Source organism: Paramacrobiotus metropolitanus, unplaced genomic scaffold, assembly GCF_019649055.1.
Source record: "Paramacrobiotus metropolitanus isolate TYO unplaced genomic scaffold, Prichtersi_v1.0 Parri_scaffold0000018, whole genome shotgun sequence".
NCBI classification, from domain to species: Eukaryota; Metazoa; Tardigrada; class Eutardigrada; order Parachela; family Macrobiotidae; genus Paramacrobiotus; species Paramacrobiotus metropolitanus.
Genome location: NW_026570238.1, coordinates 165,834 through 183,275, shown reverse-complemented (window position 1 = coordinate 183,275; position 17,442 = coordinate 165,834). Strand labels below are relative to the sequence as shown.

The following is a 17,442-nucleotide window of genomic DNA, read 5'->3' as shown; positions in this document are numbered from 1 at the left end:
TTCAAAATGCGTTAGAAACCTCTCGATCATGCGGGTGTTCTGAGACCAGTTATTAAAGCTTGTTACCATGGATGCCATAAGGCTGACAAGGGCGGGTGCTCGCTCTAGGAAACAGCTTATTTCTAACGATGTTGCAACATACTGCTTGATTTGACGGCAACAAAATTCTAAAAATATTCGCAAGCCAATATTCATCCGTGCTCAGCTTGTATAATTATTATACATGAACAAAGTTTGATACGGTAATATTATTACCGTATTGTATAGGTACGAACTACGAAGTACTTATAGAAATGTATTCTACGCATATCTATATTATAGATATTATCGAATATATATGCTTGAATACAGCGCTGACGGGAGCAAATTGAGATCAATTTTCTGTGTGATTAGGCAACTTCTGTCGGTTGATGCTGAACAAATAAAAAGTGATGGTTTTTGAAAATGTTGAAAGAATCGATATGTATGCTATTCTAGTTTAAAGAAGACCAATAAACGGAAAGATAAAAAAAAATTTCAAAAGCACTACACGACGTCCCCCGATGGTTGCTGCTTATGCCAGTTATGTACGAGTAAGTACAACACTGCACAGTTCACAAGATGCGTACTGTAATTGCGTATGTTTTGTCCACACTGGAATTGGTCTTTGCGTTAAGGGATTTGGCCCGGTACATAGCACCAAGTTCGTGCACATCCAGGGGAACTTTCGCTGTTGCGCGCTCCCAAACACTTTTTTGCATTGCTTTATGGTATTTTGTACAGAAGAATTGTATACCTACGAGTAGGTGAGGAAACCGTTTGCGCGCGCAACATCCGGTTGCGAAGTTATGAGGGTATCAAAATTCCAAAAAGTTTAAATGCATTCAGGTGTACTAAAAGTCTCATTATGGACCGATCCCTTTCAAATTTTGCGCGTAAATGCACGTAACCATGAAGATCGTTTTGACCCGGATCTAGACTTCTACGATTTTTTTCAAATTTTAAAATGAATTTTAAAGTTTTTGAAATTCATTTTAAAATTTGAAAAACATGCTAGAACAGTGGATCCGTCTCAAAACGATCTTCATGGTCATGTGCATTTACGTGCAAAATTCGAAAAGGATCGGTCCATAACGAGACTTTTGGTACACCTGAATGCATTTAAACTTTTCGGAATTTTGTTACTCTCATACCTCCGCAACCGGATGTTGCGCGCGAAAACGGAGTTCACGCCTATGTACACCAATCATTTGGCTACACAATGTCAAAAAGCAACCCAAAAAAGTATTTGAAAGTGCGCGAAAGCGAATATTCCCGTCAATGTACACGATTTTAGCGCTATGTACCGGGCCAAATCCCTTAAATTCAAATTTCCCGATTTATGGGGAGTTAGCCGGATACCTTTGACTAGACTTCGTCACATGTAGGCAATATCAGCCAAATCTGGAGAACTACAATCAGTGGAACTTGGATAGCTCAGAACTATGAAACGTTGCAAGTTTTTAATTTGATCGTTGGAGTTATTTCGTGACAGACAACTTATAAATCACACACCGTGTGTGACACACGAATACGAAAGTTGTTTTGTTTGTTGTGCCGTATCAGCGGGTTGCTTATGCTCTAGCATGTTCCCCGAATGGATATCGCTGTCGTCGACTTTTTGCGACGATGATGTGGCTATGCGTAGCCCCTTCCAGTCACTGCCACGGGAAGTGCTGGTGGAAATGTGTCGCAGTGTCTGCAAGAACTTGGCGGATCGACCAGCAGCTGCGCCAGCCAGCCATCCCCTTCCCAGTCCCGCACTGTCTCCCGCAATGTCGCCTTTGTTAACATCTGGGACAGGCAATGCCCGGACTGAGTTGCAGATGCGATTAAGTAACAGCTCCGTGCAGAGTGTATCCGTTAACCTGGACAGCGGGAGAGCGCAAACGGGATTCTTTCAAGGAGGCACTCACGGGATGCCGTTGGGATCGGAAGAATTCATCCAATATGCAATTGAGGTGCGTACAAATCTACTGGTAGTCTTTCTGCTGGCTGTTCACCTGTCGGACAACGGGACAGTTATTATTTATTGGACCTGACGTGACTTCTCACACGTTGATATTAATGCTGAGCTTTTACTTCACGGATTTGCTCACCAATCCCATGAGGCCATAACTACGGATTTTTCGTTTTGTTGTATCTTTTTTGTGTACTTCACTCGTTTGTTATGTACTTTAAAATCGTATCGTGAAATTTGTCACTTATGCATTTTGTGATCGAAGTCTTTTCCCTAGATCGTGTGCTATGCACTAACTCTGGATTTCAGTGAACATGAAATTATCCGAGATGCAACATTTATTTTTTGCGACTGGTTGACTGCACTCTCGCCATCACCAAAGCCATCCGTTCCGGAATGTATATTGCAAAACCCAAACCTGTACGCACAAAGAATTATCAAGAATTTATCCAGTTTGTTTGTTCCAAGGGAAAAGCCAGGTGTGTATTGGTACACTTTCTATCTATATGCACGCAGGCTAGGAATTGTTTATAGTTGTGTACTCGTTAGTATTTTCGTTTGTAAATATTTTTCAAAATTTTTAGAAGTTGTTTTATTCCTTTTTTCGTGATTTCAACAAGTTCTTATGTTCTCTTTGTGTAGAGACAATTAAGCATATTTGTATTTCCGCACATGGTTCCGGTTACGGATTTTTCTTTATTACACAGTTTGTTTTCAGCTCCGGAACAAACGTCCAAGGAACGGGAGCAAGTTACTAAGCCACAGGAACATACTTCAAAGCAAGACCAAAATTCAAAGCACCAAGAGCAGATTTCAAAGCAGCTGATGCTCTGTCATCGGGCTCTTCGCACTATTCCGGATGTCTTTCGCTCATCTACTATTTTAGAAACTGAAACATGGGAAGTCCTTCTGCAGATGCTCCTATCAGTTTCTGATACCGTACTGAGTCCGCCTTCCGATCCCGAAGATTTTGCTCAACAGATCTCTAAACGCCTTCTTGCTGTTCTGTTTGATGTGTGGCTGCTGGCGTGCCAAAAAAGCTTTCCCGCTGTGGTTTACTGGAAAACATTTTTCCACATGTGTCGTATGTGGAGGCATAGATTGCCTGTGGTTGAAGAATGGCTTCGGGTAAGGCTTATCCACGGTGTTAGTGAACGATCCTGTATGCGTATGGTTATGAAAGCGACCATTTCTATGCACTGCATTTTTCAGATTTCAACTCTGCTTTTTGAAAAGTTGATCCATGAAATGAACGGAAAAGGCGGAAAAAATTCGATCATGTTTGCATCACCCGATCCAACGAAATCGTATCAGGACTGGAAAAATATGGAAATTCCCCCAGGAATTTGTGGAAATGATTTATTGATGCAGATTTTTATCCGATTCTTCCTACTTTTGGGAAATGTGGCCGAAGTCGCGAATAACGAAAGCGGGAAAAGGCCGCCAGAGAAACTTATGCATATGGTAAGTGCGACTGGAGTAGTAGCCAGTTAGTACTAACGTAAAAAGTTAGTAGTATTTTGTCGTTGCCTGCTTTAGCGGTAGTGTTTTTTAGATGTAAAAGGAGTTTAGAAAGCCGTAACAACATCGTTAGTTCTAGGAAACATGGTTTAACATTTGTCAGATTTTTATAAAATTTAAAAATTTGCAGATCTCGATTAACACATTCGATTCGGGAGCAACTCTGTCCAGTTTATCTCCCCGACCACCGTCCAGTGCGCCGTTAATTTTTCTGAAGGCCATGACGGGGATCACGGTGATGGTCGATCTCGCTATGGATATGTTGGCCAGTATGGACGCATACTTGGATATCTCATGGCCAGAGATGAGCACGAACGCACAGGATATTAGTACTGCTTACCAGACTCATTCAGCAACTGTCAAGGAATCTCTAATGCTTCAACGTAAAGGTCGGCCTTTTCGGTGTGAAAATCGGTTGCCGTGTAAAGGACTCCTGTATCTTTTTGGGCCGTGGTTATTTCAAGCAAGCGTGGTTGGCCGACCTAAAAGTAAATGTTCCGCTTATAACCTTCGATATTTTTACATCGACGAGAATTTCAATTTCCTGAATTTTGTTACTGCAGGCAGTATTCGCACACGGTCGTAACTGTTTGTGCCGTTTTTGTGCGTAATGTTTGTTTTGAATGTGATTCTTGAAATTTGCATAACTTTTTTGTTCCTGTTAGGTGCAAAACATTCCAAGCAAAAAGATGACTCATTGGAGCACAAAGATCCACTGGACATTATATTCCAGATGACTGCCGAGAGCGCTATTTGGCAGCCAGGTTTTGTACTTTGATCATTTTCATGCACAGCGGTGACCTTTAAAATATGTGCCTCTTATTACTGTATGTGTCTTGATGCAGGTCGAGCCGAAGCCATTGGAACTTTATGTCGGTTGTATTCCTTTTTGGCGAATGGCGAAACGCTGCATCAGGGGTTGTTAGCGCGCATGGGACTGGTGTTGGCTGAGGCATTACATTCAGAGGTACACCATGGATTTTTGTAATATTGAATTAGACGGGGATCTTCCAGATAATGTTGTTTCTCTAAATTATTTTTACACAGGATTCAAGTGGATTTGTAATGTCCAGTGCAATTCGAAATTGTCATGATATCTTCCGGGCTAATTTTGTTGGTATGGAATCGCTTTTGCCAGTGCTTGTTCCTGCGCTGGAAGTAGTCTTGTTGCAAAAACTGGAAAAATCACAGTGAGCTCGCATCTGCAATACTAATTTGGCTGTGCATCTTTTATCAAACATGTGATTGTAGATTGTACCCGGAAATTAGTCCAGAAGATCTTCGATCCGCGGCATTACATATATTGTCATCGGTTGTTTGTTTGCCAAAATACTTTGATCTCTTGGCTTGTCAAGGTTAATTATCTTTTGCACAAAAAAACAGCACAATTTAATCCCAGAGTGTGAACAGTCCTGGTTTCCAGATATTCGCGCTGCATTGGAAATGTACCCTGCACGACCTGACAGCGATACTTTTGGTTCGTTGTCTTACCGCCTCCTGGATTTACTTTTGCAAAGTATTTTCAAAGAAACTAACCCGGCAAACTGTATGCTGCTTCTGGGTAAGAGAAAGTGCTGGTTCGACTCTTGGAGCAAACAAATAACTATTTCTTGGTTGCAGGGAGTCTGTATGTTTTATTTACGCAGTCTTTTACCCACTTCAGTGTGGAAGAAGCTCCGGGTAAGGAATATCTCATTCTAGCTGTTCTGTGCAACGTTTCATAATCACATGGCAAATCTTTTTAATATCCGCTGTCACTACGTATAATTTAAAACTACTGGCACTGTCGCGGACATGTGTGATGATGTCAGTAGTGAACACTTTTTTTATTTTTGTTTTCTGGACTGTTGCTTATGTAGAAATATATTAATACGGCTACTGAATAATTACAGAAATCAACAGCAATTTTGGACACAAGGTATACACTGCCATCACGCACTTCTTGCAGAATCCTGCGTGGCAGCAAGACAACAATTTGTCGTACGCTTGCTTGGAATTCCTGCATACATCGTCCCGCTATGGCCATCCGTCCTATAATCTGCTCTCGCAGCCCACTATAAAAATGGTGGTTCTAAGTTTATGCCAATATATTCGTGACCAGGCACAACGTCCGTCGCGAAATCACTCCAAAGATCTGCATAATAAAATCGTTTTAGCTTATCAATGCTTGGTGGCTTGGATGCATATTCAACCGGTGTTGATGCAAGATCAGGAGGTTTTGAGCACGGTGACCGAGGTAGTGGAGATTGGCCTAACCGGAAACAAACCTAATGCCGAAAGAGGTGCCAAAAACTACGTAGTAAATAAAATGTGTACGCCTACGGTAAGTAGTTTTCTGTCTATTGCAATTGTCATGATTGTTTTCCGCATTGCTTAATTGCTAATCGTCTTGCGTTTTCGTTGTTGGATTTCCACCATTCCTTAATCCTAAATACCGGCTTTTTCGTTGCAGTACTCTTTCCAGTGATTTCCACGCGTGTTGTGACGCGGCTTTACAATTGCTGGTACTGTTGGAAATTGGTTCCAACAACGATCCGGGACCGCTTCTGTACTTTAGATCGTGTCCTATGCATTCACTCGGGATTGGGCCGGTGCATGTGAAGCGTTCTTTGACATGTCGGCGCGCGTTCGTTTTCCAACAGTGGACGGCAGTGGTCGAAGAAGAAGGCGGAAAGGAAGAGAAACCTGAGTGCGCAGTGGCAGAGCAACATCATGACCAGCAGGATATCCGGTTGGGAAGGGAACTGATGGGATTTTGTGGCTTTTAGAAATGAAGTGCCAGGATACAGCAAAATCGAAAAATGCAAGGCGTAAGAAGAATAATATAGAAGTGTCGGTAGCTGTGTACGCGTCCCGGATTTTATGCATCTGTATTATATTTTTATACTGACTTATAAGTTGGCCAAAACATAATAACAGAAGTAGTCATTTACTGTACCTTTGCGCAAACTATACTGCAGAGAATAAAGAAGAATATTTGCCATTGCGTATGGAAAAGCTTACGGATTTTTCTTTAGACACAGTGCCGTTTTCTGATTTGGAAAAACGAAACACTGGAAGGAACTAGCCATGTTACGAAGTTCGAACAGGTGGATCGCAAGTAGTGTTTTCTTCAGAGCACCTTATGCACCGTACAAACCCCTCCATCCTATGACCATCATGCTCTTGGCACATTCCGTTGACCTTCCGTCATCTAAATATTTCGAATTGGTCTTTCTTGTAGCGATGCGGAAGCTGTAATTGTTTCAGTTCCTGTATCATATGGGACTGAACCGCCTTCGATCCCGATCGCTTACCGCACAACAGTTGAGCTGGACCATACTAATCCTGCACTGAAAGAGCCATGTGAATTTGGATCGAGTATCCTTTCGCTTGGTTGGATGTTGACATTCATATAAGGAAAGGAGGAATATGTCGAGAAATGTTCAGAGTGGTGAAGCTGTCACCTTCGTAGGGCTTGTGAACATTAACTTGTGTACATCCTGTATGCATTTATTTGAATCAAAAGAAATTCAGGTATACTGCAGGTATGTATTTTGGATTTGACCTCTACCAAACATACGATTTATCCGTGTCATGAAGCATGCAGTTGTTGATTGTTGCGTTAAGGTTTGCATCATATTATAGGAAGAAAGAGTATACCATAAAATCGTGGAAATTCCATTAGGATGCGGTGGAAATGAGCGAAGATCGGATTTTATCCAATGGCATGGCCTGTTAAAATGAAAGAATTATTGATCGGAAGCCGGCGAAGTCCAAAGCTGTTCCTAAGTCAGTTCCCGAAGGTATTGTGATCTTATCAGATGTTATTAGATTTAGTGTGCCGAAAGGTTCTGCTGATCTAGTTGCGTACTTGCTGCAACTCTTACTTATATAGTAGAAATAAAGGTAAAATTGAAAGAACGAGCAATTTCAAATTCAGAAACATGGTTTAACATTTCCCAATTTAATGTGTTTCCTGTTTAATGTAATTGGAATAGTCTTCTCAATTAATTAGTACTCGTATAGATAGTTAGTTATCCGGTACATGATTTTCACACGTCTGTCCAGTCCATCGTTATTTTTAGGATTTCCATGATGGGGATGGTGCTTGCTGGTCGATGTCGCTATGGATTGTTGCCGTCTTTACGGTGTTTAAAATCTAATCAAGGCGGCCAGAGATGAGTAATTAACGCAGTGAGGATGTGATTAAAAGTTTAGAGTATGATTTTTTTTGTGCCAAAAATCTTGTATGTTCATTCTTATATCAGTTAAAATTGGTCGGGTAATTTTTTTTGACGGTACTACCATTCGGAGGAGAGTCTTGGTTGAATTTGGTTCCTTTTGTAGATTCTGGGCCGGGTTATTACTCGTAGCTTGCATAACGACATAAAAGTAAATGTTCGGCTTATAACCTTCGGATCTTCGCATCACGATCCAATCCGCTGTCCTGGCTGCGTTCCTCCCAAGCCAGAATTCGCACTTCGGTCGAAACACTTTGTGCCGTGGTCTGGATGGAATGTTCGGACGATAAAAACGACTTCGTATTTCCCGCACGTATGTCATGCTCCATATTATTATGTTTAACAGCCAGTTCAGTCGGCCCTGGAAGCTATGTAAAACATAAAATCACAACAGTTAGTTTTTTATGCGGGCGTTGTCAGCAAGCGTAGCAGTAGTGCTGTTTTCGTTGTTATCGATGAATTTAAAATTTGATTTACACTGCAATGCAGTCTGGAGCGATGAGCAGACGCCATCAACTTTATGACGATTTGTTTCCGCTGCTCGAATGTATGAAACGCTGAAATATGGATTGTAAGCTACGCATGATAGATTTTATTTGTATATACCTGGAAGTTCGATTTTCAGCCACCACAAGATTGTATAAAAAAAATTTACTATCGGTGTAATTATTTTCGTAAACCAGTTGGAAGATGCGTCTGTCACTATGTTTGTGCCCTGTGGTCAGGGTCACTTAGCAGGATTGGTTATTAGCCAGGAAAATTGGTCCCCTACGTCGAGCGATTCTCCTTTTTAAATGTTTCGAAGGAGTTTTATATAAACACAAGCAGCTTTTTTAGTTGTGTGGTTAATCAATTTTGTTAGAACGGGGCCTTCAGTAGATGAAGAAATAATGGTTAAATTACGGTGCTGACAAGTTTACTTTACCGTTATTACCTGTGTACTTGGTACGGTGCTAATAAACGATTTCTCTTACAGCATTTTGGCGTTTATACCGTTGGTAAACGGCATGATTGTGTCGCACGCGGCATTAGGCGGATTGATACGTGATTGCGTCGCCAATATGTTCAGTCGGAAGCGCCTCTCGCTAGAGAATTACACACCTGGCATTATACGGCGGAGAAACGTTATTCAAGAGATAACGAATAGTCCGGAAAAGAATCACCGAAGCTCGTTGCAAATGTACAATTAAAATAAGTGTTAAGAAATTTTGTTTCGTGTATTACTTTCCTGGATTTTTTTTTAAAGATTTGCAAGAACCTAATATACTGACTGTCTCTGCTTCTGGGTGGTTGGCTTGTTTCATCGAGTTATTAAACGGTACGAGTACTTGTATAGAAGAACACCTAAAAGATAAAGTTTGCCTTTTCCGCTTCTGGAGTCTGTGTAGGCGTGTCGAATTTTATTGTAATGTAAAAATCTAAAATTCTGGTGTTCTTAAAAGAAGTTTAAATAAAATATGGCAAATCTTAACTACCGTATAGCGCGTCATTACGTATAATTTAAAATACTGATACTGTCACGCTCATTTAAAACTATAGCCAACACTTAACCATATATATGGTTATGGACGTTGGTATGTGAATACCATAAACGGCTATGGTGATACTTTAAGCTCCTCAACAGCAATTTAACCAGATATACACTGAATAGAGAAAACTTTTGTAAATGTTATTTTTGAAAGAGATCGTTTCACGCAGTGCGAGGCTAAATCTAAAGGGACCCAGAGTCAGCTATGGCCTGTTGAGCATTTTGTAATCACCTCTGGCGGCCCACTACAACGATAGTGATGGCTACGGTATGGTTATGGTGTTTTCTGCCCAAGCCTCTAATAATACGAGTATTATATTGCATATAAAATATTTTATTCTTATAAGTTAGTATCTTGGTCTTTTAACCGGTGTTGATGCAAGATCAGGAGGTTTTGAGCACGGTGACCGAGGTAGTGGAGATTGGCCTAACCGGAAACAAACCTAATGCCGAAAGAGTGCCAAAAACCACGCAGGTAAATAAAATGTGTACGCCTACGGTAAGTAGTTTTCTGTGATCTGCAATTGTCATGATTGTTTTCCGCATTGCTTAATTTGCTAATTCGTCTATTTGCGTTCTTAGTGTTGGATTATCTGTACCATTGCTTAATCCTAAATACCTGCTTTTGTCGTTGCAGCACTCTTTCCAGTTGATTTCCACGCGTGTTCGTGACGCGGCTGAATTAGTATTGCTGGTACTGTTGGAATTAATTGGTTCCAACAACGATCCGGGATGTTTCCAGTTTGCGGACAACGTTGTAACTGAAGAAGATCTCGTTACGAGCCCGTTAGACCGCTTCCTGTACTTTACGATCGATGGAACATCCATTATGGCCATTCACTGCGGCCCGGGATCCGGTGGGCCGGTGCATGTCGTACAGCGTTCTTTGACATGTCGGCGCGCGTTCGTTTTCCAACCAGTGGCAACGGTCAGTGGTACGAAGAAGAAGGCGGAAACTGTGGAAGAGAAACCTGAGTGCGCAGTGGCAGAGCAACATCATGACCAGCAGGATATCCGGTTGGGAAGGGAATCCGATTGGGATTTTGTGGCTTTTAGAAATGAAGTGCCAGGATACAGCAAAATCGAAAAATGCAAGGCGTAAGAAGAATAATATAAGACAGTGTCGGTACGCTGTCGTACGCAGGTCCCGGATTTTATGCATCTGTCATTATATTATCTTATACTGACTTATAAGTTGGCCAAAACATAATAACAGAAGTAGTCATTTACTGTACCTTTGCGCAAACTATACTCGCAAAGAGAATAACAGAAGAACTCATTTGCCATTGCGTATGCAGAAAAGCTTACAGGGATTTGTTACTTTGCTAGAGACGACATGCTGCCGACTTTTGCTGATTTGTGCAAAAATAACGAAACACTGGAAAAGGAACTAGCCATGTTTAGCGAAGTGTTCGAACAGGTGGATCGCGAAGTAGTGTTTTCCTTGCCAGAGCCCAGCTCTTATGCACCGTACAAACCCCCGTCCATCCATATGGACCATCATGCTTCCAGGTTGGCACAGTTCCTTAACGTTCAGACCTTCCTGTCATGCTAAAATATTTCGAATTGGGGTCTTTCTTGTAGCGATGCGGAAGCTGTAATTGTTTCACAGTTCCTGTATCATATGGGACTGAAACCGCCTTTAATCGAGTCCCGATCGCTGTACCGCACACCCTACACGGTTGAGCTGGACCATACTAATCCTGCACTGAAAGAAGCCATGGTGAATTTGGATCGAGTATCCTTTCGTCCTTTGGATTGGATGTTGACATTCTGTATAAGGAAAGGGAGGAATACTGTCGACGAAATTGTTCAGAGTGGTGTAAGTGCTGTCACCTTTACGTAGGTGCTTTTGTGAACATTAACTTGTAAGTACCATAACGACTCGTCATGCATTTATTTGAATTCAAAATGAAATTCAGGTATACTGCAGGTATGTATTATGGACTGTTGACCTCTACCAAACATACGATTTATCTCGTGTCATAGAAGCATGCAGTTGTTGATTGTTGCAGTTAAGGTAGTTGACATCAATATTATAGGATAGACATAGAGTTATACCATAATAATCGTGCAGACAATGATCTTTTTCATTAGGATGCGGTGGAGAATTGCAGCGAAGAATATCGGAAATTTCTACTCTCAATGGCATGGCCTGTTAAAATGAAAGAATTATTTGATCGGAAGCCGGCGAAGTCCAAAGCTGTTCCTAAGTCAGTTCCCGAAGGTATTGTGATCTTATCAGATGTTATTAGATTTAAGTGTGCCGAAAGGTTCTGCTGATCTAGATTGCGTAACTTGCTGCAACTCTTACTTAATATAGTAGAAATAAAGGTAAAATTGAAAGAACGAGCGAATTTCAAATTACAAAATACCGTATGCGCTCTGTGACCCTTACATTTTCCCAATTTAATGTGTTTCCTGTTGTAATGTAATCATGGAATAGTCTTCTCTTACAATTAATTAGTACTCGTATAGATAGTTAGTTATCCGGTACATGATTTTCGTGGATGTCTGTGCGCATGTGTGCATGAAGTTGTATGAACCGTCGTCCATTACCGATGTCGTTTACCGAATATTTACGCAGCTTTAGCTGATTACAAGGGATTGGGCTCTTATTTTCTATGGGACTTAATCGGATCTGAAAGGATTTGGCCCGAAGGAAATTCGGGATTTCTTCGATCGACAAAGCCGCTGCGGCTGGCGAGTGTTGTGCTGTAGTTAGTGGGGAAATTTGTTTAAGCACAACCCGGTGGCATTACATCGTCCCATGCCGGAAACATGCTCTGTTGACACAATTTTATGGCGAATTTCCGGATAAGCCGATGCGGATGGTGTCGTGGGGGAAACGTGTTGTATTGTTGGGCATTGTTTGTCTAGTCTGTGTACAGTTTGTACACTTATTTGGAGCCTATTGTCCGGAATGGCTTTGCCGGGAAAACACGGTGACTGATTACCTGGACAGCAACCGCAAGCCATGGTTGGACGAGGAGAAATTGGGAAAAGTGGCGCGATCGCAAAAGGCAGGGCTGGGGAAGGTGGGAAAAACGGTGATGGGCCGATATCGTGACAACGGCATTTCCCTGTGGCACGCCAACGGGACTCTCAAGAAACTGGATGCGGAGTTTTCCGTCGACAGCTCGGATGTATTAGTATTTTTGCACATTCAGAAAACGGGTGGTACTGCCTTCGGGAAAAATATGGTAAAGAATCTCATCGATCCCAGCAGCGGTAACCGAACATGCTTCTGTAGAGAAGGGTCGAAAAGGTGAGTGTTGAATTTTCATAATTTCGATAGTTTTATTACGAATACTGAAATGCCATATGACAGTTTTGAGATAAAAATTTCGTAAACTGTAAATTAAGGGAACACTCGCTTAAACCCGAAGCATTTAAAAAAGACGTAAAATTAGGTGATCTGGCAATATGGACTTTAATAAAATTTGGAGCGAAGTTTATGCGTTTATACACGATGTAGAATAGACGATTAGTGGTTACATTGCACTTAGTAGTTAATGCATCCGTTCTACCGAATGCTCTCGCGGTTTTTAATACTTCGTAGCCAATTCATAATAAATTTGTGATTTACAAAGATTTCTGTATCTTTTCTTTTCACGTCAATGATAAAATTGACATCTAACAATACTAATTAATTTTGAATGAATTGGTAGAGCTATGGCGTGGAATCGCATGAATGAACCTTATGGACCATACGTAATGAATCAGTTTTAATTATTTCATTATACTGTTTCATTCCGTGGGGAGCGCAGGATTGTGCATGATTCGGATTGATAGCTGATTTGCGTGCTGGCTATCAATACCTATTGCTTTGAGCATTAAAAATCGATTCATTAAGTAGCTGTTTGGTGGTTATTTATGCGCAGGGATTAAATAATTTTCATCGATTAAGGTTATGACCTAACTACCCCTAACCATCATCCACTCAATATGTCTCGTATACGGGTCCTTTGTGTATTTAGATGCAAATGCTATCGACCATCGAATAAATCGAAAGAATGGCTGTTTAGCCGATTCTCTACGGGATGGAAGTGTGGGTTACATGCTGACTGGACCGAGCTAACCAGCTGCGTAGATCAAGTTTTGGATCAGGCTGAAGGCGTTCCGGAAAAACGAAGGTAAGTAATACTAAAACGTTTATTACTAAGCATGTGAAAATTAGGTCAGCAGAGCCCCTGTATTGGTCTAAAACTGGCAGTCGAAATTATTTTATCTTTATGTAAACATATGTCCAGATGTTTTCTTATGGTTAGTTCGGGAGGGGTGTTTATGGCCGTACTTTTTTGGTTTAGCGCTCCAGTTTTCGATCCATTAAGAGAATTATCTCGTATATGTGGTCGTGGTCGTACATTTTTGGAATTGGATCAACATGTTATCAAGCCCAGTAGGCAGTAGCTGAAAAATGTGCTTACTTAAGGGATTTGGCCCGGTACATAGCATCAAATTTGTATACATCCACGGCAACTTTCGCTGCCGCGCACTCTCAAACACTTTTTTGCATTGCTTTATGATGTTTTGTAAAGGATTCGTATACATAGGCAAAAAAATCTGTGCATGTAACATTGTTCGGGAGTTATTAGTGAAACAAAATTAAAGCTTAAACGCGCGGAGGTGTACCAAAGTCTCATTATGAACCGATGCTCTTCAAATTTTGCACGAAAACGCACATTACTATGAAGATCGTTTTGGTACCGAACCAGCTTTCTACTATTTTTTTCAAATTTTAAATGAAATTCAAAAATTTTAAAAATTAATTTAAAATTTGAGAAAAATGGTAGAAAGCTGGTTCGGTACCAAAACGATCTTCATAGTAATGTGCGTTTTCGTGCAAAATTTGAATAGCATCGGTTCATAACGAGACTTTTGGTACACCTCCGCGCGTTTAAACTTTTGGAATTTTATTTCACTAATAACTCCCGAACCGGATGTTGCGCGCGCAAACGGATTTCACGCCTACGTATACAAATCCTTTGGCTACAAAATGTCATAGAGCTATGCAAAAAAGTGTTTAGGAGTGCGCGACAGCGAAAGTTCCCATGTGGATACCCGAATTTGGTACTATGAACCGGGCCAAATCCCTTAAAACGTTAAAAGTTTTCTTGTTGCGGGCACGGTAATTTTCAATTAGCCTTGATGTTTATTGTTAGGGCGCAGTTGTGCTGTTAACTACCATTCTTCAGGTACTCGTATTGTTGTACGTTTCGCTACGCGTGCTTTCGATGAATTATACAGTTTTTTTCCTATTGCCCCCTGACGTCTGATTAGCTAAGCAATTGTATGCATTTATCGCATGAGGAATTTTCTAGTTAAGCTGGTAATCTGTGTGGCGGAAAAATTGATTGCCTAGGCAGAAATGGGAAAGTTGCATCGGGTAGGAGTTCCACTTCAGCTTTGTGGAGTTATCGATTGGCAGTTATCTTGTAGTATCCTCTCACCATTTTCTGGGCATGGGAAGCGTTGGCAACTCGTTACGCCATATGATGGAAAGCTATTTGGTTGGGTTGTAAAGCGGCCAGTCTGAAGTTGTTTTGCGCTTTCATGGATATTTGATGACGTTGTCAACTGGGAATGAGAGGAGTGTAATCGGTCACTCTGGAATCATTTTCTTACTCGGTTGTGCATGCTTAAATTGATCTACCTCGTCTTTCTTTGACATTTGGACGATCATGGCAGAGAGGAGAGAAATATTGCTCAGTGAAAAAGCACTGGGCAAAGTCATTAAGAATAATGGGCGTTGTGTAATCTCTTTTTGTCCATGTATGACACATTTATAACAGTTGGCGGTTTGGCGAAATCTGCTTTGCGTCACACTGCCGGATGGGGTTTTGATTAAATGGAAAAGTGATTTATCCACGGGTGCTAAGAGCAGGGACAAGTGAGGAAATGACCCAGATTGGTCGAGTTCTCACTTTTTCTTGTGTTTCGTTCGTCGATTGCCTACAATAACCGGTAGCTGCTTTTAGTGGTCTTTTCTTTTCTCTCAGTAACATCGCGAGAAGTTTTTAACAACAAGGTTATTGATTAAGCTGCAGCCAGCCAGCGGCCCATCAGTACACCTCATGTAGCGTTTTGGGCATTGTGGTTTGTTACAGTACCAGATGACTGCGTACAGGTAGTTCATTCACTTCCCTCATTGTTCCCGCCTTCCCGGTATACTATGTACACCTATTAATTTACAAACCGTTGAAATATTGCGCCGGTTTATGTACGTATCTAAAATCTGGACAGCACATCTGAAAAAATATTTCCGACTGCTTCGGTGGTATCACTGCCATAGCTCATAGTATATAGCCTATAATATAGGTAGCATGTAGTGCATGTCATAATATATAATTATCTGACGATGAGCTGCAATAAATCGTAATTAAAGCTGAAGAGCCCTTTAATTTATTGTAAAAGCGCTTTGTGTTCGACCTGCTTGTCAGCAGTCGGTAGTGGGAAGAGATAATCATATTTACCAGTCTTGTAATTTTTATTAAGGAGAAACAAAAAAGCACTTTGCTTTATTGTCAGTAACACATGACGTGAGTATTTTGCTGACGAAATGTTGAAATATCCGTAAGGCTCTGTAGATATTCCCTTAATTGTTGAAATACAGTTTACCCTTAATATTTAACACGAAATTTGTTGATTTTTTTTATAAATTGATCTTTTGCAGATATTTTTATATGACGTTGCTGAGAAATCCTTACCGAAGATACCTTAGTGAATTTCTTCATGTCCAACGCGGGGCCACGTGGAAAAATTCCAGGCACTGGTGTGGTGGCCGATTCGCCTCTCGTAACGAAATCCATCCGTGTTTCGAAGGCGATACTTGGGGTAAACAGATGTCAGTTTTTGCACAAACAGTGCTTATTGAAATACATTTTTTGCTATAGAGGGCGTTACTTTGGACGAATTTCTTCAGTGTCCGGATAATCTCGCCGTAAATCGCCAGACTCGCATGTTGGCCGACTTGGAATTGGTTGGTTGCTACGACAGAAACTACTTGAACGACTTAAAGCGGAATGATATGATCTTGGCCAGTGCCAAAAGCAATCTCCTTAAAATGGCTTTCTTTGGTATTGTGGAGCAGATTGACGAAACTCAGTTCCTGTTTGAAGAAACATTCGGGTTGCATTTTGCGGAAAAGTTGAATGGATCCTACTTTGCGCGAGGAGAGAATTTTACGCTGACACCGGAGCAGCGCGAGCTGTTCTTGGAACGTATTGCCTTAGATGTTCAGCTGTATGAATTTGCCGTTAAGGTATTTCGTCAGCGATTAGAGACGGTGAAAAATTGGACATTTTCTGTTGGGCAATAGTCCGCCATGTTTGACGGAGGCCAACTAATAAACCTGACGTTTTTGGATCATTGTATGCCATTCAAGCCCGTCTTTCAGATTTTGGTCGTCCATGTTTATTATTATGATTTTCTATGGGGTTATGTTTGAGTTTTTGTGTCCTGTTTCTTGGTCGTTTGGTAGAAAAATTCATGGTTTGGGAGAAGTGATGTGCCATTTTGGCTATTTGCGTACATGAGTGACTTCGTCTGTTATTGTTCCTACTTTCAGTTCTGTTCCTTTAGTACCAGTATTTCTTTTTTGGTTTTATGTTCGGTAATATTTGATCCGATATTCGTGTTTCTAGTTACTGTAATACCGGCAAAATGAAAAGCACAAGTTGCAGAATGCAAAATCAGTGTGATGCACTAACCAGAAAATTGATGTCGAGAGGTTTTATAACTCACCACCGTTCAATAACATCTAATCTTCGCAGAAAAAGGTGTATGGAAGAAGAAGCTGTATAAAATATAAAAATGAACAGTTTCTAAACTATTCAACAGGCTTTTCGGGCTTCAGTGCAGTCATAGCAGGCACCCGCCAACGGCGCCGGGTACTACGTCAGTGACATTTCCGACCTGACCCATGCTCGAAGGACGTCAGAAATATTTTCAGTCAGTGTAATAGTAGAAGTACGCTTGCAGTTCGTTATTCAATAAAAAACCTCCTGTAGCCGTCCGGTTTTGTTTTGTCGTTGTCATCGGCTGACGCGCACACAACGACAGTATCAGAAAGGTCACACCGTACCTGTCAGATTATACGAATTCTATCTGATGATCCGTACGTTGCTGTATATATTGAATGTGCATATTATATTATAAAAATAATTATGTGAATCACAGTAAAATGAATA

General features: G+C 41.0%; 2 protein-coding genes across 2 annotated transcripts; both read left to right on the top strand.

Annotated features, from left to right (window-relative positions):
- Nucleotides 1-1,042: 1,042 nt before the first annotated feature.
- LOC129585666 (ral GTPase-activating protein subunit beta-like) lies at nt 1,043-11,737 on the top strand. The gene is given in 15 exon segments (XM_055478439.1): nt 1,043-1,979; nt 2,256-2,457; nt 2,697-3,106; nt 3,191-3,442; nt 3,630-3,987; nt 4,165-4,263; nt 4,345-4,466; nt 4,547-4,689; nt 4,751-4,854; nt 4,923-5,060; nt 5,120-5,179; nt 5,392-5,798; nt 9,900-10,348; nt 10,580-11,072; nt 11,348-11,737. Coding segments are annotated over 15 exon segments (3,798 nt in total). The 5' UTR covers nt 1,043-1,604; the 3' UTR covers nt 11,534-11,737.
- Nucleotides 11,738-11,787: 50 nt separating this feature from the next.
- LOC129585713 (heparan-sulfate 6-O-sulfotransferase 3-B-like) lies at nt 11,788-16,979 on the top strand. The gene is made up of 4 exons (XM_055478512.1): nt 11,788-12,518; nt 13,231-13,386; nt 15,927-16,087; nt 16,147-16,979. The coding sequence occupies exons 1-4, from the start codon at nt 12,076-12,078 to the stop codon at nt 16,569-16,571; spliced, it is 1,185 nt and encodes a 394-aa protein (XP_055334487.1). The 5' UTR covers nt 11,788-12,075; the 3' UTR covers nt 16,572-16,979.
- The last annotated feature ends 463 nt before the right edge of the window (nt 16,980-17,442 follow it).